Source organism: Pleurodeles waltl, chromosome 9 (genome assembly GCF_031143425.1).
Source record: "Pleurodeles waltl isolate 20211129_DDA chromosome 9, aPleWal1.hap1.20221129, whole genome shotgun sequence".
Lineage (NCBI taxonomy): Eukaryota > Metazoa > Chordata > Amphibia > Caudata > Salamandridae > Pleurodeles > Pleurodeles waltl.
Genome location: NC_090448.1, coordinates 38,869,015 through 38,893,688, shown reverse-complemented (window position 1 = coordinate 38,893,688; position 24,674 = coordinate 38,869,015). Strand labels below are relative to the sequence as shown.

The 24,674-nt window shown below is 46.4% G+C and overlaps 1 protein-coding gene across 6 annotated transcripts in view; it reads right to left on the bottom strand.

Moving 5' to 3' along the window:
• LOC138258904 (solute carrier family 26 member 6-like) overlaps window positions 1–24,674 on the bottom strand; it is a 201,260-nt gene that overhangs the window by 133,482 nt on the left and 43,104 nt on the right. For all 6 annotated transcript variants that reach the window (XM_069206223.1, XM_069206226.1, XM_069206220.1 and 3 more), the window contains exon 2: window positions 12,875–13,047. In XM_069206223.1, coding sequence (XP_069062324.1) covers window positions 12,875–13,020 — 146 coding nt within the window. In that variant the 5' untranslated portion in view covers window positions 13,021–13,047. The remainder of the gene's footprint in view (window positions 1–12,874; window positions 13,048–24,674) is intronic.

The window sequence follows — 24,674 nt, the reverse complement described above, 5'->3', positions numbered from 1 at the left end:
GAAAGGAAATGTGCAGAGAGCGGAGGTTCTACTGGCGGGCAACAACAAGGTCAAGGGACAGACATCATTGAGCTGCAGATGGAGGAAGAGGATTAAAAAGCAAGAGCTCAGATCAAGGACACAAGGGTTGATAGAGTATATTTAGAGGAATGACACTGTGGGTAGGTTTGAAGATGACTGAACTGGATGCAGAAGTATACAGGAGAGTATCAAAGACCAAGAAGCGTGGGATCAGAGAGAAGGGAGTGACAAACTCAGCGAAACTGAGGGATGAAACAAGGATCGGAAGTGTGGAGGGTTACGCAAGGAGTAGCAGAGCAAGCAATAAGACCCAGATTGAGCCCAACGGAAAGAATGGGAAAAAGATTTAAAAGCCCAAAGGTGGCTGAGAGTACAAAAGTCATAAAAGGGTAGATACTTTGAGGCACCAAGGAGATACTTTGGAAAGGGAGTAAAGAGGGCATGGGGGATTACAAGTGGTGCCACTCTAGTACGGACATAAATAATACGACAACAATCCCACATAGTTACCAGACCGCCACTGCAGAGGGATGGGGTGGAGATACTAAGAGGCATACCTGGGGCACCTGGGCACTTGAGTCTCATATATTTGTGTAGCCCATGTACAGGGAACCCTTGGCAGATAAACAGATGGTGCTGCTGCTTAGGAAACATCACAGAGATACTTTCATGATCAATAAACTTTCCATCCATGATGAGGTTAATTCTGTTGGTTATCTCGGTCTCTTTGATACAGGAACGATGAAGTGAGCACCAATCAGAGCCAGATGAAGGCTGAAAAGAGCGAGTCTCCTGGCCAACCGGAGGAGTTCTCCTCAATGATGCAGGACTCCAGCATTCAGAGTAGAAAGTTTGAGCTGGGGAACATATTCTTTATGGATTTGTGAATTACTGATGGCAGTGCCTCAGGGCACTCCTAAGAAAGGAGATCAATCAACTCTTCTTTGACCTAGTGACTTATGGTTTCCTGCTGGAAGTGCATCAACTGGAGGTAAACAGATCGCAGGCAGTAGTTGGACCAGTTGGTTCTCGCTTTTTGGCATTCCAGTGCATTGCGCTAGTTCCACGGACGAGCATCCATAACCTCCACAACCAGAGGTTGACCTTGGATAGGATAGTAAACCGCATGTTCTGTAGCCGTGAAGTCTTGTCTCCCTGTGGGGAATTTTCATTCCCACCAAAGACCAGCGTCGGATTCACCTATAGGGCAATTGGACAATGCCCAAAGGGTTGGTCTGATAGGTCAGTGTATGGGCCATTTTTTTGGCTGTTTGTGAGCCGGTTTTATGGTCTGGTGCGCCGTGTTTTGCTACGGATTTAGGTGATATTAACACAGCCATTGCCTGTAGCAGGCACAAATCCATGCATTCTCCATTGTCATGCAAAACACATGGATGTCACTTAGGGTTTCCAGGAGTCGCAGCTGCGACCCCTGACTTGCCCTTTGCAACCCCTGGCGCTGCCTTTGTGACCCCTGACCTCAGAGGTGGTAAATTCAGTGCCAGTAACACAGTGGCAGCTCATCCTAATGGACATCAGTTGGACTTCACTCTCTTTGTTTTCTGTCATTTTTTATTACGCAATAGTGAATAAATAATACATTATTCACCATTAGTGTAATAAAAATGTAGTACAACTAGTTGGAATATGACCTTCAATGACAGGTGAGATAAGTAAAACAATGCTTTAAAATGTATGTTGTGTGTGTGCTTGCGGGTGAGAGTGTGTTTATGTGGGAGACAGTGTGCGTAAGTGTGAATATACGTAAGTATGGGTGTGTGAGTGAAAGTGGAGGTCAAAGGGCGTGTGATATCACCTCACTACCCCTGGCCTTTCGGTGAATTGACCTCCATGCTTACAGCGTGCCTTCACAAGCTCAAAACTGCCTGGTCTGCAAATGTTGCCAGTTTTTTTGCTGTAAGATTTGCTATTCGGAGTCACTTTTATTTTGGATCCTGGGCCAATTTTCTGTCCCACTCCGCCCCTGCCAGAGGGTTCGGAAACAAAACACTTCATTGAGTCGAACAAGTCGGACACTGTCTTGAGGGGAACGGATATTTGAAAGCAGGAAGAGGGTGGACGCCCTGGACACAACAACAAACACAAAAAATAATTGAAGTCTTTGTCTATATGGGTTCATGTTTTGAGAAGTGTCAATCATTAATAGACTTACACATACATGCCAACGTTTTAGAAGAGGAAAGTGGGAGATTTTACAAATATAATCCAGAGGTGTTTCCCCCACTGACGTCTATTGAAGCAGTGGCAATTTCAGGCGTGAGACAGACAAAAGAAAGCCACGTTTTGCTTTAAAAATCATGAGCTTCACGTCTGAATCGGGTCTATTGGCATGTATGCTTACAACAACAGATTCACCAGTCAGGGTCCGTTTCTTAAGTGACCCCTGTCCTCGCCTTCAAAGCAGCCCTGCCAAATGCCACGCATCCCGCGTTAAAATAACTCATTTTCGATAATTTCCCCGCATTACTGCAGTGCCTGCGATTGTCACGCACAAGAACCGTGTCCTTAAGTATGATAAACCCGTGTAATTCCAGTTTCTCACTTTGCTGGGCGAAATAGCTGCTGAGCTCCGAGTACTGTTTACCAAAGTCCACAAGATGGCGATGGTGTACAACGGGAGGTGTAGGATTCGCTGTACATTCCAGCTTGGAACTATCCCACTATCACAGAAACTCATATCCAGACAAAGCAAACTACAGCGATTTGTAAGAAGACACAAAACCACACACCCACTTAATTAATGTCCAAAAGCACCCCCTGCTCAAACCATCGTATCAAACATGGGGATGGCCAGCCCCAAAAACAAAACAACTAAATAAATACTAAAAACTGGGTCAGTCTACACTGCAGTGAAAGAGGGGCCTACTTGGAGAACTGCACAGGGAGAAGGAGGAGGTGGATGAGATGTGGCCTAGGGACCAGAACTGTCTACTTTAGAACCGTAGAAGAGGACTTGAATCCCGGCTCAACATTCTGTGATTCTGAGCAAACCATCTAACTCACTCCTGCTAAATGAAGACGTATCTGATTCTCATGTAAAGCGCCTCTGGGTCAATTCACGCATTAAGGACAGTCACATACGAGAAAAGGCCATCATTTCCAAAAATGTCTCTTGACACAGATTCAATTGTCTTATTTCACTCACAATTAAGTGTCACTCATAGGCTTGAAATTTCACACTTCACTGCACTACACATATGGGAATGTCACACATAAGCAAACTGAACACTTGGCAGCTATGCAATACCATAATCCGTGGTCAGATAAGGTTACTTACTAATGGAAGTTTAAAGCATCCAGAATTACTTCCGGTTTAACAGAAACCACAACATGAAGCCAGGGTGCCACCCAGTGGAGAGAAAGGGGATCGAGAAGGAAAGTGCGCTTTCGTACTGAAAACAAACATAATTACTATGCGAGAAAGCCTTAAGCAAAAATACTAACATGAAGTTGCGGCTCATGGTGCGATAAAGGGGCAGTCCGGCATTTGGCGGGGGGACAATACAAAGGAAAATCTTAAATTAAAACCAAAAAAAGACAAAAACTTACCTGACTCCCTACTGCTGCGTCGCTCCTCTGGCTCCACTTGCAGGCAAAGGCTCCCAGCCTGCCCTGTGGCAAGTCCTAACGCTGCTCTCATGCTGCTGGCAGCATGAAAGCAGCTTTAGGATTGGCAGGAGGGCCATGGCTTTGCGCTCCCTGGCACACTGGGAGCCTGGGCCTGCTGTCTCCAACCTGGGTACATAGTGCTGGGTAGCAGAGAGCTCAGTGCGCATGTGTGTTTGGCCGGCCCAAGACAGCCGATCAAATACACATGCGCACTGAGGGGAGTGCACTCCCCCTCCGTCCCTGTCATCTCCCATGGCCCACCCCTTTAAAAATAAAACAATAATAAATACTGTTATGGTTTGCAGCTGCTGGCGGGGGCAACGCACCATCGCCATAGCAGAGGAGCCGCTGCTGCTAACATGTGGCATACCATAGAGAACTCAATGAGATAGCCGGATACCATGTAGGAACTGGAGATTATTAAAATTGGACCCCGTTATTGGGAGCAAAATTGACATCTGACCAAAGACTACTTTCCTCTGGTCAAAATCACTTGAGGATAAACTTACATCGAGACACTAATCAAAATAGAAAGTCACACCAGGCGGTCGCCAACCTACGAAAGATTTTACGAAATGCACTAAATTTAAACTTGTAAGGTCAGTATTTTCTGTTCTAATCATGTAAACCTAATAGCGAAATTGACGAGGAAGCTCATTAAGCGCCAGATTATGACGGGATTTTGCAGCTGCAAACTGCAAAAATCGCCTTTTGGAACTGCAAAATGGCCTTCTTGGATGTACTATCCCTATTTTGCGAGTTGGTATCTTGTTACTGACTCGCAAAATAGGGATTGCGACTTGCAATTAGGAAAGGGCGTTCCAAGGGCTTCCCTTTCTAATTGTGGCTCGCAGGTACACATATGATTGTTTTGTGACTGTGAATGCGGTAGCAAAACAATCATAGTTACCACCAGTTTCAAAATGGTGGTAACCTGTTCCCCTTTGTGAATGTCTGCCAAAGCATTTTTTAAGAGCAGGCAGTGGTCCCACGGATCACTGCCTAATCTGAAAAAATGAAAAGGTAACTTTTCATTTTAGTTTTTTAAATACATCCCGTTTTCCCATAAGGAAAACGGGCTGCATTTTATTTTTTTTAAATTGCTTTATTGACAAAGCAATCACAGACATGGTGGTCTGCTGACCCCAGCAGGCCACCATCCCTGTGATTGTTGCCATTCACAAATGGGTCACAATTTGCAACCTGCCTCATAAATATTGATGAGGCAGGTCCCTTGCGACCCATTTCGAATCGCAAACAGTGTGGTTGATACTGTTGTACATTTTGTTTTGCGACTCACAAAAAATTGCAAATTGTGAGTTGCAAAACAAAACGATCATACATCCGGCCCTATATGCCTGCTGTAGAACTGAGTTTGCTATGTACATCCTAATATGCCTTTGCTCAAACAAATACTTTGGTATTACAGTATTTACAGCCCAACACCGTAACCTGGAGAATTTAAAAGTGATACGCCATAAGAACCAAAACTATCCTGTAGCCAGGCCTTCTGAGATGCTTCATAAAAGTGATGATAAACTACTTAGATAGTTTGAAATAGACTGTGTAACTAGAAATATTAGAACATTGGAATGCTGGGGGCTCCATTGTAAACAATGGAGTGCTGCAGGCTTTTACTGGCCGGTAAAAGCCCGCAGCGCCAACATTCCAATGTTTGCTTTGTTCACAGCAGCAGCTGTGAACAAAGCCTAACGGAGCCCGAGAGGATTTTAATCCCCTCGGGCTCCGTGAACATTTATTTTTTTAATAGAACATTCTGCCCTGTGTGGCAGAATGTTCTAATAGCCTTAGAACCCGCCGTAGCGGGCTCTACCGGCTATTAAAGTCCCTCTCCCTTGTTAAATGCCCTCGCCTTCGGCTCCATGCTCTGCCAGTGTCAGCTGAGAAAATCAGGACAAGCATGGTTTCTACAGACTTATAGTTAAGCAGAACATTACCTTCTCTCTAATAAAATGTGATTTCCTGTTCAGATGTAAAATTAACCAGTCCATGACAATTGGAAAGGTGCGGGGTTGGATTGCTAAGTAGCTAGTTACACCACCACTTGATTTCTAAACGAAAAACTCAAGTGTTTTTGGAAGCAGAAGAACTTTGGACTCTCAGGGTGGCTAGAGGATACTGGAGGAAACATGAAGAGCTGAAGAACAGACAGAGTGAGCTGTTCATTCCTGCTCTCGCCCAGGTTGCTTGGAGGATTGGGGGGCGAGAGCAGCTACTGGTCTCCAGTCTTGCCCTTGCATTGGAAAGGTACCCCGCAACTGAGGCATGACTAGGATCTCGATCGGGGCTCCCACAGTAGGAGCCTTACCACTAGGAAACAGAACAAAACATAGTAAAGTCACAGACAGCAAAGTGACAAAATAGTAATAAATAAATAAATAAATAAATAAATAAGACCCTACGCTGATGAAAAGCAACACAAGATGGGAAAGGAGGGCAGAGAGTGCCAGTGGAACACTACCAGGGTCTCCGGCAGCTGCAGAGATTTGGCCAGAATAGACTGGTCAAAGGCGACATTTCTGCTGCCCCTCCCTGTCATCCATGACCCTACTACAGAATAGTCATACTACCATGACAGTAGTATTTTCACTTGTTCTTGAAGCACACTGAGCCATAGAACCTGCTGGAATTAGAGCCTCTAGAAGCACCCAGAGATATTGAACCTGGAGGTACTGCTTGAGACAGCATCAAAGTTGTGGGTGAACTAAGAAGTACAGAATGGGATAACAACATGAAGGAAGAACAACTAGAGATGTTAAAACCAAAATGTCCAAAGCACAACAAAGAAGCTGGAAGTCAATGCCATCAGGGACGGTCTAGGGGTGAAGCCCAAGACAAATCCAGCTAGCAGGGAAGATGCCAGATCTTATAGAAGTGGTCCTCAAAGAATGTTACTACTAAGAAGTCCAACCATGGATTCAGTAGGGATGAACCTAACCAACACCACCTCATTAAAAAAGACAACAAGCACATGCTTTCCCTGGTTTGCCTTTTAATGCACCTGGTGCTGTGTTTTTTTTGCAAGTGGGCGGTAGCTGGAACAGAAAGTAAAATATGCTCTTAGCCCCTTGTATGAGACTTATACTCTGTGCCCATCAGCAGCAAATAGGAGGCTTAATGGACTAAGGGTGACCAAGATCTACACACTCCACTCACAGGCCTCTTCCCTTCACAAACCAAACCAGGCTCCAGTCTGCAGGGGAAACATCAGTAGCCTTTGAAAAATCCTAAACAATCTATGTGCGGTGATGTCATAATAATGGCAATGTGTGCCTTAAAGAAAGGCAACTAGCTATACAGCATCAGTCCATTGATGTAATCAATAGTCCACGGGTGTGTGATGTCACTTCTGCTTCCTTTAACATTTTGGTAAATTGACGTCCATGCTGAGGACACCAAAGTGTGGAAACTCCATTGGCCGGCCTTTGATCGCACACACAAAAGAACCACAAAAAAGCTGCATGATTCTGTACAGAAATGTAACTAATGCACATCCCCATGATGGGCCCTGTCAGCTACAGCTTCTTAGCCTTCCACATAGAACGGGCCAGCTGTACAAAGCTTTTTAGCAGTTGGAAAAGCCGCTATTGGCAGAATCGGGTCATTTGTGACCGCTAAAAAGCATTTTTGTATGTACCAAGGCCCAACTGGCAATTGGGTAACCTATCACGGAATCACAAAATGGATTTGCAATTTGGCATTAGGAAGGGTGTGGTGAGGGCAGCCGTTCCTGATAACGAATCGGGAAGGTATGTATGAATGATTTGCAAACGAAATGTGTTCTCAAAACATTCGCTTTTTAGCACCTACTTCAAGTAGGTGGTAAACCATTCGCGTATGGGAAGGGCGTTCCCCTTCCTTTTTGTGAACGTTGGTGAAAATATTTTTTAAGAGTTGCAGTGGTCCGACAAAAGGAAAAGAAAACTTTAAATTTTTCTTTTTCAAACACATCCCGTTTTCCTTTAAGGAAAACGAGCTGCATTTAAAAAAAAAAAAAAAGGTTTTATTGAAAAAGTAATCACAGACATGGTGGTCTGTGGACCACAGCAGGCCACCATCCCTGTGATATTTAGTGATTCCCAGTGGGTCGCAAACCAAGACCTACCTCAATAATATTAATGAGGTAGGTATATTTGCGACCCAATGTGACTCGCACAATGTGTTAAACACATACTGGTACCATTGGTGTTTGCGAATACCAACTAGCGAATCACAAAAACTCGCTACTTGGTAATCGCAAAGTCAAACCTATCTACAGCCATCCCTAGATGTATTGACACCAGGCTGACTGACACAACAGCAGCAAGCCTTCGGCCTTCTCTGGCTCTTAGGGTGCAAGCAGATGCAAGCAGGGTCTCTACCCTCTTCCATTTCCCACTCAGTATCTATACTTGAGCCCTGATTGAATATGATCACCTTAGACTCAATGTCGTCTGTATCCAATACTGGCCCGATCAATACACATCTCCAGTCAAACAAGAAAACACCTACTTGGTGTCCAGAGCCCAAGATCAGATGATCTTCGTAGCACTATAAAGAACAGAACCTTCTGGGGCACAGCCACTGCAGTTTCAAGTGTTCAGCGCCAGTTGTCAGCCCCTGTTACATGTTACGATGCTGCGAATATCATGTTTTTTCTGTCCCTAAGATTCTTTATTTCAATATGAAACGCGTGTTCTTACCACAAGTGAGAGCGACTGCAAGTTCCTAGCATGTTCGTCTATTTGATGAATGTGACATGCAATGGTCATGATTAAGATTACGCAAATACATGCCTGGTAGTTAACATTTCAGTTTGATCAGGCAGTTATTAGTTGCTAATACATAGAGTTTCTAGAAAGTTAGTGACTGCCAGAAGGCCTATGTTTGTTTGTTCTAATCAGTGTTCAACAAGCTCCCAAGCTCTGTCGTTTTTAATGTTTGGTGTGACACTGATCTACAAGCTTTTAGGCTCAGTATTTAATATATATTGATCCGTGCACTGTCCATCAAGCTCCCAGTCGAAACTCTGTTTAGCGTTTATGTTAACAGTTTGCAACAGGTTCTTCGGACAAACCCTATAAAACCTCCCTGCCTCTTCATCATACAATTATTTGCCTGCAGTTCATCTATTCTTTGTACCTGGCAAATAAATTCTTCCGAAGAACTGCTCCGCTGGTGGACCTAACAGAGTTTTTGGCAATCTGCGCTCCACTTGGAGCTCAAAGTCCGACCAAAAACTCTGCTAACCCCGCCAGCGGAGCAGCGCTCACCACATGCGCACTGCAGCCCAGTCATGGGCCACACAGCGCAAGGGCAGACAGTCTGCGTCTGCGCTGTGTGGCCCATAACTGGGCTGGAATGCACCCTCTTGGCTGGCTTGGAGCTGCCGCCAGCACCACTCCAGGATCCAGGTCTCCTTCTGCAAGCATCCCAGGAGCAGGGGGCAGAGGGAGGCAGGGAGCCAGGCCGCTGGCCATGAGGACCCCCTGGGAGAACCCTGGTAAGTCCTAGCTTATTTTTCTTTAATGTGCACACTGGTGCACAACAGGCCTGAAACGTCAATGCACCCGATCTTGGAAATGCCAAGCAGGACCGACCCTTCTTAGAGCTTTTCAGATTGGACACATCCAGGCCAGGGCAGGCGGCAATCCGCTGATTGTGGAACTCCGCGGAATTCCACGGAGTTGTTCACCAACTCCGTGGAATTCTGAGAAGTAGAGCTCCATGAGCACCGCCCACCCCTAAAGAACATATAGAATTTCCTCCTTTATTAAAATATTGCTCCTGGTCGCACTGACCAAACCAGCCAAGACCTACAGAACCACCAAAAAAGCCAGCTGATATACCCCGGAACTCAGCAAATCAAAACACAGGTGCAAACAACTGGAGAGAAGATGGTGCACTAGCAAGAACCATGCCGACCAAGCCACCTTCAAAATGGCCCTCAACGACTACCACCACCACATCAAAGCTGCAGTAAAAAAGGCCCTGGCCCACCAGATCGAGAACAGCACCAACCAAACCAAGGAACTCTTCACCATCGTCAGAGAGTTTGCCTGCCCACCAGCCATCGAAAACTCCACTCCCCCCATAAGAACTCTGCAATGCCCTTGCCGACCACTTCCACAACAAGATAGAAATCATCTACAGTAACTTCAATCCCCAGCCCTCCGACCTCCCCCAGAATCTCATCACCTTCCACCATGGACCACCCGCTCACCGCATGGGGAAAACTCCGCACACCAAACACAATCACACTCATGAGCTTCATTCACTCAGGAGCACCCACAAATCCCTGACCCCATAGAATCTTCAACCACTGAAGAAACAAGATCAGCCACCAGCTCACCACCATCCTCAAAGCCTCGTTAACCACAGCCACTTTTCCAGAAGCCTTGAAACATGCAGTGATCAGACCCCTCCTCAAGAAGCCCTCTGCCGACCCCAGCGAGCTCCAGAATAATCTTTCTGCTCCTGTTCCATGCCAAGGTCGTAGAGAAGGCCATCAACCTCCAACTCACTGAACACCTGGAGAGAAACATCTTGCTACACCCCTCCCATTCAGAGACAATCACAGCACTGAGACAACTCTGATCACTGCAACAGATGACATCAGTGCCCTGCTCAACAGTGGAGAAGCAGCTACCCTGATCCTGCTCGACCTCTCTGCTTCCTTCGATGCCATTTCCCACCACACACTGATCAACTGACTATGCCAGATTGGGATCACAGACGATGCGCTCAGATGAATGGCATCCTTCCTCACGGGATGCACCAGAGAGTTTACCTCCCCCACTTCACCTCACAGGTCAACCACACCACCTGCTGTGCCACACAGGTTCCCCCCTAAGCTCAACACTCTTCAATGTCTACATGACACCACTCTCAGACATTGCGAGATCGCACGACATCAACATCATCTCCTACGCTGATGGCACGCAGCTCATTCTCTCGCTCTCAACAGACCCCACCCAGACCAACTTCCATAACTGTATGAAGAAAATTCCAATTGGATGAAGGACAACTGCCTGAAGCTCAACATGAACAAAACAGAGGTTCTGATCTTTGGCAGGCACTCAACTCTCAGGTACGACTCCTGGTGGCCAGCACAGCTCAGACCCAACCCCACACCGAAAGATCACGCCCGCAACCTTGGCATCATTCTCAACAGCAAACTCTCCATAAAATGCAAGGTCAACACTATTTCTACACCCTACTTCAACATGCTCCACATAATCTGCAAGATCTTTAGGTGGCTCTCCATCAGCACGAGGAAGGCGGTGATGCAGGCTCTCATCACCAGCCGACTGGACTACGGCAATGCACTTTACGGAGGCACCACCACTGAAGTCGTGCAAAAACTCCAGATGATCCAGAACGCAGCTGCCAGACTGGTCCTCAACCTGCCCAAGAGAACCCAAATCACCCAGCACCTGAAGAACCACCATTGGCTCCCGATCCTTGCCTACAAAGCCCTCCATAAGCAAGGACCCACCTACCTGAACCACCACCTTCACCTCCACCAACTGACCAGGAAACTAGGCTCAGAACACATTGCCCGTGCAAAGATACCATGGATAGGCCGCTGCCACGCTGGAGGATGCTCCTTCTTTCACCTCACCTCCAAAGTCTAAAAACGCCCTCCCCCTACACACCGCACCCTCGCTGACCCACTTCAGAATTGAGTGAAAACCTGTTTTTTTGAATAAACACCTGCAGCAAGCGCCTGGATACCCACTCGGGTAACAAGCTGCGCTATAAAAATAACACCTGATTGATTGATGGAAACTCATTAGTTCCCAATCAGAACTGCCTGTAAACCCTGTGTAATCTTAGCCAATATATTGGAAACATAGTGATTTTAAATGCCTGTTTCTTCTACTTTTTTCAACCACATGATCCCTGGAGTGTGACGTGTTAGCTTGCTACGGTTGCATGCATGTTGGCATGTGAGGCTGGTTTGAAACTCCTGGCAGGCTGCCGTGGCTGAAGGCCAGCTTTAGGACTATGTAATACTAGAAACTGAACGAATAGGCTCAACATGCCATGAACACTCTGACAGTTCCTGGACTGACTGTTCCCTTTTTATTGTTTTTGTTCTATCAGACTCTACTATTCCTATTCTTTGTCATAGGCAGATTCTTCTATTCCTCTCACAGAAAGCGTGAACCTGAGACGGTGTTTAAAGACGACAAGTGGTAGGGTACCTCTGAAGGAACCTGAATAGAACACAGTGCTTGGATAGGCCCATCATCTTTACACGCGCAATACGTAGAGCCCAGGAGGACCTACTCCAAGCGTAGAGAGGGTAAATGTATGCAACCATGGTCAGAGGTGCTTAGATTGGAGCGGCCACATAGAGAATGATCTGTAAACTTTTTTGGAGGAGGCCACCACTGACCCATAGAGTTCTGTTACGCCATAAGTAAGGCCCAATAAGAAGAGCCCTTCGGCTGCAGTCCAGATACGCGGAGTAGGAGACCTGCAAAGAAAAACTGCTGCTCCGAACTAGAAATACATTCAGCTGCATTGGCTCCTGTAAAATATTTACACAGGTGAAGCAACAAATCAGTGGTAAAGAAAAGGAGTGATGCTCATAGAGATAGAATTCTGAAATTTAACAGGACTAAATGTTTGGTTAGGTGTCATGCACTTGAGTTTGTTGTAAATTAATTCAGCGATTGAAATTTACTGAAATCTGCAACAGGCAAGGCTACAAAGAATAGAGCTTACATGAACATTCAATACACTAATATTGCATTTGTTCATTTAGACACTGTTTATCTGTCTTTTTATGGATATGCACCCTAAGTATCTGTGATGGAATATCGAGGGAAAAGTATTGAATCCAAAGTATCGAAAGGTAGGTAAGTACAGCTTTTCTACACCCAACTCCCCAGCGATGGACCTTAAAGATATAAATATATTCAAGGTGCACAGATGTAGAATTTGGATTAGTAAATCTCTGCTTCTGCTACATGCATTTATCTTATGATATTTTGGTTTTAGATACGTTGTCTATGATATTATTCTAATCACTATATTCATATTCTCAATATTCAGTAGTACAATTGTTTTTATATGGCACCAGAGCCACCAGATGGGCTCTTTGAAACCTGCAACCAAATGGATGTTTAGTGAGCTACACAGACAACGACCTTTGATCTTTGGGAATATGTATTATTAAAAGTCAGCGCCCCACGCCCCACATCTGTAATACCTTATTTTCTTCCTCAATCTTCTCCAGAGAGGAGGAGCCTTAGCGGGGCACACAGGTGCGATCGTTTCTAGCTCCGCCTCACTCAGCCCACAGCGGGTGACCTGTGGGGCCGCCACCAGCCGATGGTGCAACTGCGGCTCCTCCATCCTGGGGCAGGGTTCAGCTGCTGGGACCTGCAAAAGACGACATGAGCTCACTGTACTCAGGGCTGCATTGTGTCCTTTGTAAATCAAATTAACTAACATGGTAATCCAACATGCATCACAGTCAATAAGAGTCAACGCATGCACTCACAAACAAAATGAGAATTCTACTGCATTTGTGAAGAGAAAAGCTAACTTTGTTCTAATATGTACTTAAATGTTCAAACAACTAAAAAGGGGATGAATGATTGGCAGTTTGTGGACCTGGGAAATATAACACGTTTGAACCAAAAATGTAAATATAAAAAATGTGTTATTGAGGTGAGCATTAAAATATTAGAAACAAATAAACTATTAGTGCAACAGAAATTCCTGTTCACAATGTTGAGACCTCCTTTCAACATGTACAAACTGCAGATAGGTACCAGCCCTGTTGTAGGGCCTGACCAGCTTTGAGTTGCATTTTTTGGCCAAAGTTTCACGGATTCCAGGAGGATTTGAATGCAGTTAATCTGAATTAGATTGAAACACTGAAAGGATCATTTCTGATGCCAATTGTATGCTAGAAGTGCATCGGGGTCTTCAGAACTAGGTGCACGTGCCCCTTTCTATGGCGAGACACAAGAGCTGGACCCAGGAGATCAGCTTGTTGCCTCGCCTCACAAGGTTGATATTTAGAGGAAGGGGGCTATGTACAAGAAGGAATCTCCAAGGTTAACTTACAGTCAGTACTCAATATGTAGCCAAACATTCACACCCACTGCATTTCAAGAGGTAAGCTGTACAGATTGTTGACATTTTTTTATTAAATGTTTTGCATTAACATGACATTAAACACATTAACACACAATTTCTATCTGTGGTAGAGAAAACTTGTTTAATTGCATTTAGATGGACCATAGCTAATGTGGCTCCTATAGTTTCTCCTCTTGCTTTGCGACACATTGCCATTTTATTTGTAGTTGAAGCTACAGTTCTATTCATCAAATACAATGTTCTTTTGCCTTGTTTCCCATGTGAAGAAATGCTTTCTTTTCTTTCTGATAATCGTGGAATGTTTTAATGAGCAGCACAGTCACAATGACACGTACAGAATGTAAGGTCCTGCTGGACACGTTCTAGTGTTTGGCCAGCCTCTCTGCCGAAGGCTGGCCTCCCACATACACCCCACACCCACCCAACACAGGCGTCACCGGTCAGGTGACCCTGGCAATAAAAAGGGCCGGGTGCACGTGCCCAGGGCCAGTTCCACCCACTAAGAAACCGTGTCCGTGTTGTCTCCTTTTAGTAGCATGGGGGCCTAGGGCCCCAACACTACACAGAGTGTCTCATTCTGATACAGAAGGTGTAAGTTTGAAGGATGCTGGGAGAAGCTTCTATTGTGAGGAGTCCTGAGAACCAAACTGTATCACCTTACCAGATCGCATGACTCGCTAAACCTTTGTATAGCTGTGCAAAAGTTTAGAATTGTGTGTTTTAATGCAGTGCAGAGCTGCATTGAGTAGAATCAGATTTAGGCTTAGAAGAGAGGAGAGTAGGAGATTTTAAGATGCTGTCCCAAGTGGCAGACTTGACTTTTGTTTGTCGTTCCCGTTGTGGCGATTAGATGCCGGTTCATCCTTGGATATATAACAATTTGATTACATTTTGAATTGCCCACTAACCAAAGCATATACATATACAGTTAATTATACTAATCTGTTTTTTGCCTTCTGTAACCTTTTAATCTTTAGCAAAACTTTACTGTTTGAAAACGTATTCATTCTCTGTTTTCTTGTGGAGTCTTTTGTGCTTCACAATTTAATGAATGTATTGTTTTGTTGACCATGCTCAGTTGTGAAATTCGATCCCTCACATACCACTCTATAGTACCTGAAATTTGCACAAAGAAAAGCAATAGCACAGTAAATAACTTACTTTGGGTTTTGTGTTAATGTTATTTCTGAATGCAGACTGAGTTGAAGTGAAAATATTGAAATCCATTAAGACAAGGTTATTGGTAGCTGCTCCCTGCTTTTATTCTGGAAGCCTAGACCAGCTTTAAGCAAGAGCAAATATCCAGAGATCTAAGTGGCGCAGAGGGTCTGTAGTAGAAGACACAGCCACCAGTGAAGCAGCTGGGAACAGTCTGAGCCTTGGCAGGGATGTGGCTGGAGCAGTGTCTGCTGACCACCAGTGATGGACGGCGGGTTATCTGGAATTTGCAGAGCATCTCTCCACCGGTCAGGCAGCACGTCCCTAACATGGTGAGCACAGTTCCACTGCCAGTGATCTACCAGCAACGATTGTACTTGGGGTGGGTCCTCTTCATGGGCTTCAGGGCACACCCCTGCCACCTGTGGGGCACCACATAATGCCTTTATTCTACTTAGCAGTGCTGATGTAAACAACATTTTTGTGTTTTCATGAACACTGCCAATGCACAGATCAATGCTCTTGGCCTCTGCTCCAAGCTCCTGGTGGCAGAAAGAGGGGGTTAAGCAACAATCCATCAATAGAATGTTATTTAAAAACACCCTAATTTGTAGGTGAATATCTGGGTTGTGCATGTGAGGCGCATCTATGATTTCCTCCCATAGGCAAATCATTTTTATTTAGCAGACATACTGCGCATGCCTCAGGCAACACAATGTTCTACATGAATGTTCTACAACAATGTTAGTGGGTGACGTCCTTTCAATTTCTATAGACAATTTATAAAGGACTTTGCACTACAACAAGGTCAGATAACCCAGACCATCAAGAAAGAAAACCTAAAGAAAGGTTTTACTTGGACGGAAGAAGCTGAAAGAGCTTTTCAGAATCAATCTAAAATGCGCCTTTACAGAAGCTCCGATACTACTTCATCCTGACACTACGAAGAAATTTATAGTGGTCACTGATGCATAAGATAGAGCCACTGGAGCAGTGTTATTGCAAAAACAAGATAATGACGACCTAGAACACCCAGTCTTTCATCTGTCCCGTGTGTTATCAGATGCAGAACAAAACTTTTTGCCTCTCCCAAAATAAGTTCAAATCCCGTTTCTATGGTCCTTTTAGAGTTCAGCATGTCATCAATCCAGTCTCTGTCTGACTTCGTTTACCAGTGACTTGGAAAGTTCATCCTGTTTTCAGTGTTTCCCAACTCAAACCTTTCATTCCTGATCCTTATAAGAGAAATGCCCATTGCCCTCCTCCTCATCTAGTTGATGGTCAGCTCGAGAATGAGATACAAGAGATATGCGATTCTCACATTTTTCGGAATCGTCTCCAGTTCTTGATTCGCTGGAAAGGATATGCCATCAGTGATTGGTCATGGGAAGATGCCTCTTCAGTCCATGCTCCTCGTTTGGCCCGCTCATTTTTTCAACATTTTCCAGACAAACCAGGGGCTTTGGAGAGGGGACCTTCTGTGACGCCACAAAGACCGGTGGCGCCTCACTTATGAGCTGCGATCAGATCCACGGTCCGCGTTTTGGACGGCCTTTTCTGCTGCGGTCTGCTTTTTGGCTAAACTTTCCCTTTGGCCACTATTTACGCTGCCCTCGCTCTTGCCCTCTTTAGTTGCTTACCTGTTTTCTTCTTTTCTTCTTCCTTTTTTCTTTTCCTTGCCTTAGCCATGTTTCTCCTTCCCAAGAGTCTGTGTTCCTTTCCCTGCATGCCTTGCTCTTTACCTTTCTGTACTATGGCTATTTTTCCATTCAGCGTAATGTGGTCTTTTCCAATCCAAGATGGTGTCTTCAATATTTCCTGTATGTCACTTTCTGTTTTTCAGTATATAACCACAAGTTGGTTTTCTGTTCCTTGTGTTGCAAACACTTCCTTTGTGGTTGTGCTCCTCGCTCCTGTATCCTGTGATTTTGGATTTCGCCTGTTCTTTTGCCGCCTGCAGTTTGTTCCAGTTCTTTTTTGTGCTTTTGTTCTTCTTTTTCCAGGAGTCCTTCCATTCTGAGGTTTTTCCCACGTTGGGATTCACGTCTGGGACTCCTTCTGGAAGTTACGGCCTGCTTGGTGTTTTATTATCAGCAGAACCATGGCTACGGAAAAGGGTCACCCAATCCAGAACAAGCAAGAAACCAAGTGGAGCCCAGAGACTGGCTGATTATATCGGTAAGAAGCATTAAAGCTGTGACATTAGTAGGCAGGGTCGCCATCTTACAGGTAGGCACAGATCACCTCCAGAAAGTTATAGCAACCTGGAAAGGTGCAGAGTTAAATTCCATTTAATGTGATGGGAGTGATGGACTCCCTGTAGGGGTAGCAGTAATTCATGTCTGCACAGGGGTTCTTCCTTCCTTAGTGTTTATCAATGGACAGTTACAAAGATTGAATTCTGAGCTCTTTAGGGGCTTGACTTTGTCTATCACTGAACACATCAGTGCCAAATCACTCAACCTTACAACCTCCTGCTGAAAAACAAACCTGTTTTATGAAGGGTTGCTGTCCTTCCCTGAAATGGTGATTGGTATGATCTGACTTGTATTGCCCTCTTAGAATTCTGAAAGACTTCTAACCAGCTCTAACCTTTAGAAGATGCCAAAGTTACCTCAAACTTGTATCACAATTCTCTCTAAGCCAAGACTGGCTCTCAGACTGACATGCTTCTATCCGAAGCAGCCGGGCTACAAAGCGGCACCGGTCACTAGTGTTGCAAGATTTTTAGAGCACTCTCTAGCCCAAAGCCAACCAAAAAGTAGCCCAAAGTAGTGCAAACTTGCTAATTTATGGAAGGAAGGGCAGGGACAGCGTCAAGCAGGCAGTAAAAGGCAGTCACAAGCCAGCACTTTAGAAACCATTTATATAAATAGGTAACCCACTTCCTCTTGCTTGACAAGCTCATCGAGCAGCTAACCACAAATTAACTCATTAACCCCTTCTGTGCCGCGGACGTAGTGGTTACGTCCCGCGGCACAGTGCTGCTGTGCCGAGGACGTAACCACTACGTCCTCGGCACACAGCCCAGAGGGAGCGCTCTCGCTCCCTCTGTGTGCTTCCCCCCACCCCCCCAAAGTCAGGGATGGAAGGGGAAGCCCTTCCCCTTCCACCCCCGACCCCCCCACCCCCCCATAATGACGTCAGCGCGCGATCGCGCGCTGACTTCATTATGGGGATTTCGCCGCACAGGAAGCCATTTGCTTCCTGTGCGGCGACGAGGAAAGAGGTGAGTTCCTCTTCCCGGTGGGTGGGGGGTTTGGGCTAAAGAGGCACCGGGGGAAAGGAAAGGCTTTTCCTTTCCCCCGGTGTCTCTTTGAGCATTCCTGCTGCCCGATCGCATTGCGATCGGGCAGCAGGAATGCCCACTAGACACCAGGGATTTGTTTTTTTTGTTGTTTGCTCGTGTTTCTTGCTGGCGGGGAGCGGCCCCTTGGGCAAGGGTCGCTCCCCTTGTGGGGGCAATTAGTTACGGCCATTTCTGCCCCCCTTGGGGGCAGATTGGCCTGCTTTTTAGGCGGATTTGCCCCCAAGGGGGGCAGAAACCACTGGATCACCAGGGATTTATATTTTCTGTGCAGGTATGTTGGGAGGGGGTGCCCCCTTGGGCAAGGGGCGCCCCCCCCCAAGGGGGCAGAGAACTGTTGGCCATTTCTGCCCCCCTTGGGGGCAGATCGGCCTATTTTTTTTAGGTCCATCTGCCCCCAAGGGGGGCAGAAGCCACTTAGGCACCAGGGATTGTGTGTGTAGTGGATGGGGGGGGCGCCCCCTTGGGCAAGGGTCGCTCCCCTTTGGGGGGCATGTCTTTTAGGGCCATTTCTGCCCCCCTTGAGGGCAGATCAGCCTATTATTTTTAGGTTGATCTGCCCCAAGGGGGGCAGAAACCACTAGAACGCCAGGGATGTTTTTTTATGTGTTTATTTTTGTGGGGGGGCGTCCCCTCGGGCACGGGGCGCCCCCCCAAGGGGGGCATTGACCTGTTGGCCATTTCTGCCCCCCCTGGGGGCAGATGGGCCTATTTTTCTAGACCCACCTGCCCCCAAGGGGGGCAGAAGCCACGTAGACACCAGGGATAGTGTGTGTGTGTGTGTGTGTGTTAGTGGATGGGGGGGGCTTGGGCAAGGGTCGCCCCCCACTTTGGGGGCACATGTACCCAGGCCATTTCTGCACCCCTTGGAGACAGATCAGCCTATTATTTTTAGGCTGATCTGCCCCCAAGGGGGGCAGAAACCACTAGAACGCCAGGGATTTTTTTTTATGTGTTTATTTTTGTGGGGGGGCGTCCCCTCGGGCACGGGGCGCCCCCCCAAGGGGGGCATTGACCTGTTGGCCATTTCTGCCCCCCCTGGGGGCAGATGGGCCTATTTTTCTAGACCCACCTGCCCCCAAGGGGGGCAGAAGCCACGTAGACACCAGGGATAGTGTGTGTGTGTGTGTGTGTTAGTGGATGGGGGGGGGCTTGGGCAAGGGTCGCCCCCCACTTTGGGGGCACATGTACCCAGGCCATTTCTGCACCCCTTGGAGACAGATCAGCCTATTATTTTAGGCTGATCTGCCCCCAAGGGGGGCAGAAACCACTAGAACGCCAGGGATTTTTTTTTATGTGTTTATTTTTGTGGGGGGGTGTCCCCTTGGGCACGGGGCGCCCCCCCAAGGGGGGCATTGACCTGTTGGCCATTTCTGCCCCCCCTGGGGGCAGATGGGCCTATTTTTCTAGACCCACCTGCCCCCAAGGGGGGCAGAAGCCACGTAGACACCAGGGATAGTGTGTGTGTGTGTGTGTGTGTTAGTGGATGGGGGGGGGCTTGGGCAAGGGTCGCCCCCCACTTTGGGGGCACATGTACCCAGGCCATTTCTGCACCCCTTGGAGACAGATCAGCCTATTATTTTTAGGCTGATCTGCCCCCAAGGGGGGCAGAAACCACTAGAACGCCAGGGATTTTTTTTTATGTGTTTATTTTTGTGGGGGGGCGTCCCCTTGGGCACGGGGCGCCCCCCCAAGGGGGGCATTGACCTGTTGGCCATTTCTGCCCCCCCTGGGGGCAGATGGGCCTATTTTTCTAGACCCACCTGCCCCCAATGGGGGCAGAAGCCACGTAGACACCAGGGATAGTGTGTGTGTGTGTTAGTGGATGGGGGGGGGCTTGGGCAAGGGTCGCCCCCCACTTTGGGGGCACATGTACCCAGGCCATTTCTGCACCCCTTGGAGACAGATCAGCCTATTATTTTTAGGCTGATCTGCCCCCAAGGGGGGCAGAAACCACTAGAACGCCAGGGATTTTTTTTTATTTGTTTATTTTTGTGGGGGGGTGTCCCCTTGGTCACGGGGCGCCCCCCCAAGGGGGGCATTGACCTGTTGGCCATTTCTACACCCCCTGGGGGCAGATGGGCCTATTTTCTTAGGCCCACCTGCCCCCAAGGGGGCAGAAGCCACTTAGGCACCAGGGATAGTGTTGTGTGTGTTTTTTTTGTTTTTTTTTTGTTTGAGGGCTGTCCCCTTTGGCAAGGGTCGCTCTCCATGGGGACACAGTACTAAAGGTATTTTCTGGCTTCCTTGGGGCAGACAGGCCTATTTTTTTAGTAGGCCCATCTGCCCCTATGACAGAATCCACTTAGGCACCAATTTCTAAAATGTTTGATGGTGGGGTGTTTGTCAACTGAAGAAGTCTTTGCATTTGTGATTAAAAAAAAATTCCTCCTTTTTGTTCTAGTTCAAAGCTTTTGCTTTATTTGCTGTGGCTCCTTGCGGTTTTGGCGGTGGTTGACCTGCAGTTTGCACAGTTGCATGTTTTAGGTAAGTAAAAACAATTTACTCCAAAGGAGTATTGTTGCCATGCATGAATGACATGTTTGTAGGGGGTGTACTAAATGCAGGATTGTGTGTGAAATTGTCCTTAGGTTTGTGCACAATGATATTTGTTTTGTCTTATTTCTAATTTGCCTTTCTTTCTTTCTTTTTAGTGGGATATCATTGGTGATTGCTGTGTAGTTGCTGGTGAATCAAGCTTTTTCAGGCAAGTGAGCGGTATAGTTTTTGAGTTTGTAACTCTTACTAACAAAGCTACACTTTGTTACTTGTCTTACACAGTGCTGGTTGTTGGTGGTGAATTTGTCCAGTTAATTTTAGCAGGAGAGATCATGGCTAGCCGCAGGATGACCGCTCAGCAGGTGGTTGGTATGCTTTTTGAGTCACAGTCTGATCATGACTATGAGACGGACTCTGCATCTGAGGCAGAGGAGGAAGTCAGAGATTCTGGCAGTGATGTTTCTGGTGGAGGGGAATCTTCTGATGATGAAGCCACACTCAGTGCAGATGAAGGTTCTGTTTTAGAGGAGGACATTGATGTGCCAATAGTGCAGCAACCTGGGGCTGAAAGGTTTCCCGTTAGAAGACCTGATGTCTGGGTTGCCCCAAACATGGAGCAGCCAGAGTTGCCTGCCTTTACTGGTCTCCCGGGGTGTAACGCCAATACAGAGAACTTTATGCCTATCAATTTCTTTGAGTTATTCATGGATGATGTGTTTTTGGAAGAGATTGTTGAGCAGACTAATTTGTATGCGGAGCAGCATTTGAGGGACAACGCTGCTAGACTTAGGCCACACTCTAGAGCTGCCCAGTGGATTCCCACAAATTTGGAGGAGCTAAAAAAGTTTTTGGGTTTGACTTTTTTGATGGGGTTGATAAGGAAGCCGTCACTGGCTTCTTATTGGTCTACTAGTCCCTTGATGGCAACAGCTATATTTCCAGCTACCATGAGTCGTAATCGGTATTTGCTTCTTCTTAGGATGCTGCATTTTGTTGACAATGCATTAGCCTTGATGCGAGATCACCCAGATTCTGACCGTCTTTTTAAGATTAGGCCTGTCCTTGATCATTTTGTAGATCGGTTTTCGGAGGTCTATGTTCCAGGCAAAGAGATAAGTGTGGACGAGTCTTTGGTCCTCTTCAAGGGTCGTTTGGTTTTTAGGCAGTACATTCCTAGCAAAAGGGCACGATATGGAATTAAATTGTATATGCTGTCTGAAAGTAGGACAGGATATGTGTATAGTTTCCGTGTGTACACTGGTAGGGATTCCAATATTGACCCCCCTGGTTGTCCTCCCACTTTTGGAGTTACTGAGAAAATAGTGTGGGATCTTGGTAGACGACTGTTCAACAAAGGTCACCATTTGTATGTAGATAACTTCTACACTGGTGTGCAGTTGTTCAAGGAATTGTTTAGAGTGGACACAGTTGCTTGTGGCACAATCCGTTCTAACCGGAAAGGCTATCCAAGGGAGCTTGTCTGTAAAAAACTTGAGAGGGGACAGTGCTGTGCCTTGCGGAACGAGGAGCTGCTAGCTTTGAAATTTTCAGACAAGAGGGATGTCTACATGCTAAGTACCATCCATGATGAGAGTACTTCCCCTGTGACTGTTTGGGGCCAGGTTGCTGAAGTGCGCAAACCTGTGTGCATTTTAGATTATAATAAGCACATGGGAGGTGTAGATAGAGTTGACCAGAGGTTGGAACCTTATACTGCTATTCGTAAGTCTTATGTTTGGTATAAGAAGTTAGCACTTCACCTCTTCCACTTAGCAACCTTCAATGCTTTTATTGTGTTTAGGGATAGGTCTCCAGACTCAAAGATGACATTTGTGAAATTTCAGGAGTCAGTGATAGAGAGCCTTATTGTGGTGGAACAGGCCAGAGTTCCTAGAGAAGCAGTGGTGGAGGATGTGGCTAGATTGAAAGATCGCCACTTTGCTGAGCACATTCCTCCCACACCCAAAAAAGACTTTCCAGCTAAGAAATGTAGAGTGTGTTTTCGAAGAGGTATCCGGAGGGAGACTCGAATGTACTGCCCAGATTGTCCTTCAAAGCCTGGGCTGTGTGTCGGTGCTTGTTTTAAGAATTACCACACCCAGAAGAATTTCTGGGAACAACCATGAGTGTAAACTCATGTCTGTTTTGTATTTTCATGTGTTTAGTTTCATGGTTAGCATTTCTGTCATGTTGTTAGTTAGAGCTTTTGTGTTTGTTGTTTTGTAATTCTTTCTACTTAGTTAGGGGTTCCTCTGTTAAAAAAAAAAAAAATATGATGCCATTGTGGGTGGAGTGGGGCTTGGCTGAGACTGTACATATTGACTTGATGTTGGCTACTGCAACACACTGCAAGCCAAACACCAGTCCACACACTCCCATCAGCTGGTGTGATTGTTGTATCAGGCATGTGGGCGTATGTAAGTGATGGGCCCTTGAGTGGCGCTGTCTGTCGATGTGAGTGTTGTAATGTGCTGGGCCCGTGGCTGGCGGTGTGAATGGCCTTGTGTGTGTCATGTATGAAAGTTGTGTGAATGGACTGTAAAGCGGTTGGTGCCTTGTCGCGGCTTTACAGCTCACGAGCTGTGAGTCATTGGTTCAGTTTTTTGCCTTTCAGTTACTAACAGTGCTTTTCATTTTTGTGAAAGCTCTTGTTAGTAAAATTTGATCCACTGAACCATCACTCACCCTCGTGCCAAATCCAACCAGTATGTGTGGTAAAAATGACCAAACCTGCTCCGCTGTAATCAGGCGTCGCAGCACACCTATGACACGCTAGGTGCCTCAGGTGGGACCCCGATGATGAAGCATGCCACCAACTTGGTTGGTGGGTGAGGGGTCTTTTTCACATAACCTAAGTGTGTTTCTTTTCAAAATTTTTGTGTTTGGCACATCACGGACGTATGTGGGCACATCAAAACGATATATTACAAAACTACCTGTGTTTGGGGGGGGAGAGGGCACCTATGTTTTTGGTCCTGTGTGCGGCCTTCATCTAGGGAAACCTACCAAACCCAGACATTTTTTAAAACTAGACACCCCAAGGAGTCTAGGGAGGAGTGGCTTGCGTGGATCCCCCAACATTTTCTTACCCAGACTCCTCTGTAAACCTCAAAATGTGCTTAAAAAAAGCATATTTTCCTGACTTTTCTTCGTACGATCACCACTCCAGCACAAAATTCCTACTCCCCAGTGTTCCCCTCAGTCTCCCAAATAAAATGACACCTCACGTATGTGGGTCCCCAAAGCAGAGTCAGTCTAAAGATGTATAAAAGAATATGTCCTTATAAACTCGCAGTACTATCCCCTGTATCTCTACAAGTTTTGGGCCTTATTCTGTTGGAGGCACCTGGCCCACCCACACAACTGAGGTATCATTTTTATCGGGAGACTTGGGGGAACGCTGGGTGGAAGGAAATTTGTGGCTCCACTCAGATTCCAGAACTTTCTGTCAGCGAAATGTGTGAAAAATGCGTTTTTTTAGCCAATATTTGAGGTTTGGAAAGGATTCTGGGTAACAGAACCTGGTCAGAGCCCCTCAAGTCACCCCATCTTGGATTCCCCTAGGTCTCTAGTTTTCAGAAATGCACAGGTTTGGTAGGTTTCCCTAGGTGCTGGCTGAGCTACAGGCCAAAAACTACAGGTAGGCACTGTTTTCAATGAAAAAATGTGATGTGTCCACGCTGCGCTTTGGGGCGTTTCCTGTCGCGGGCGCTAGGCCTACCCACACAAGTGAGGTATCATTTTTATCGGGAGACGTGGGGGAACGCTGGGTGGAAGGAAATTTGTGGCTCCTCTCAGATTCCAGAACTTTCTGCCACAGAAATGTGAGGAACATGTGTTTTTTTAGCCAATTTTTGAGCTTTGCAAAGGATTCTGGGTAACAGAACCTGGTCCGAGCCCTGCCAGTCACCCCTCCTTGGATTCCCCTAGGTCTCTA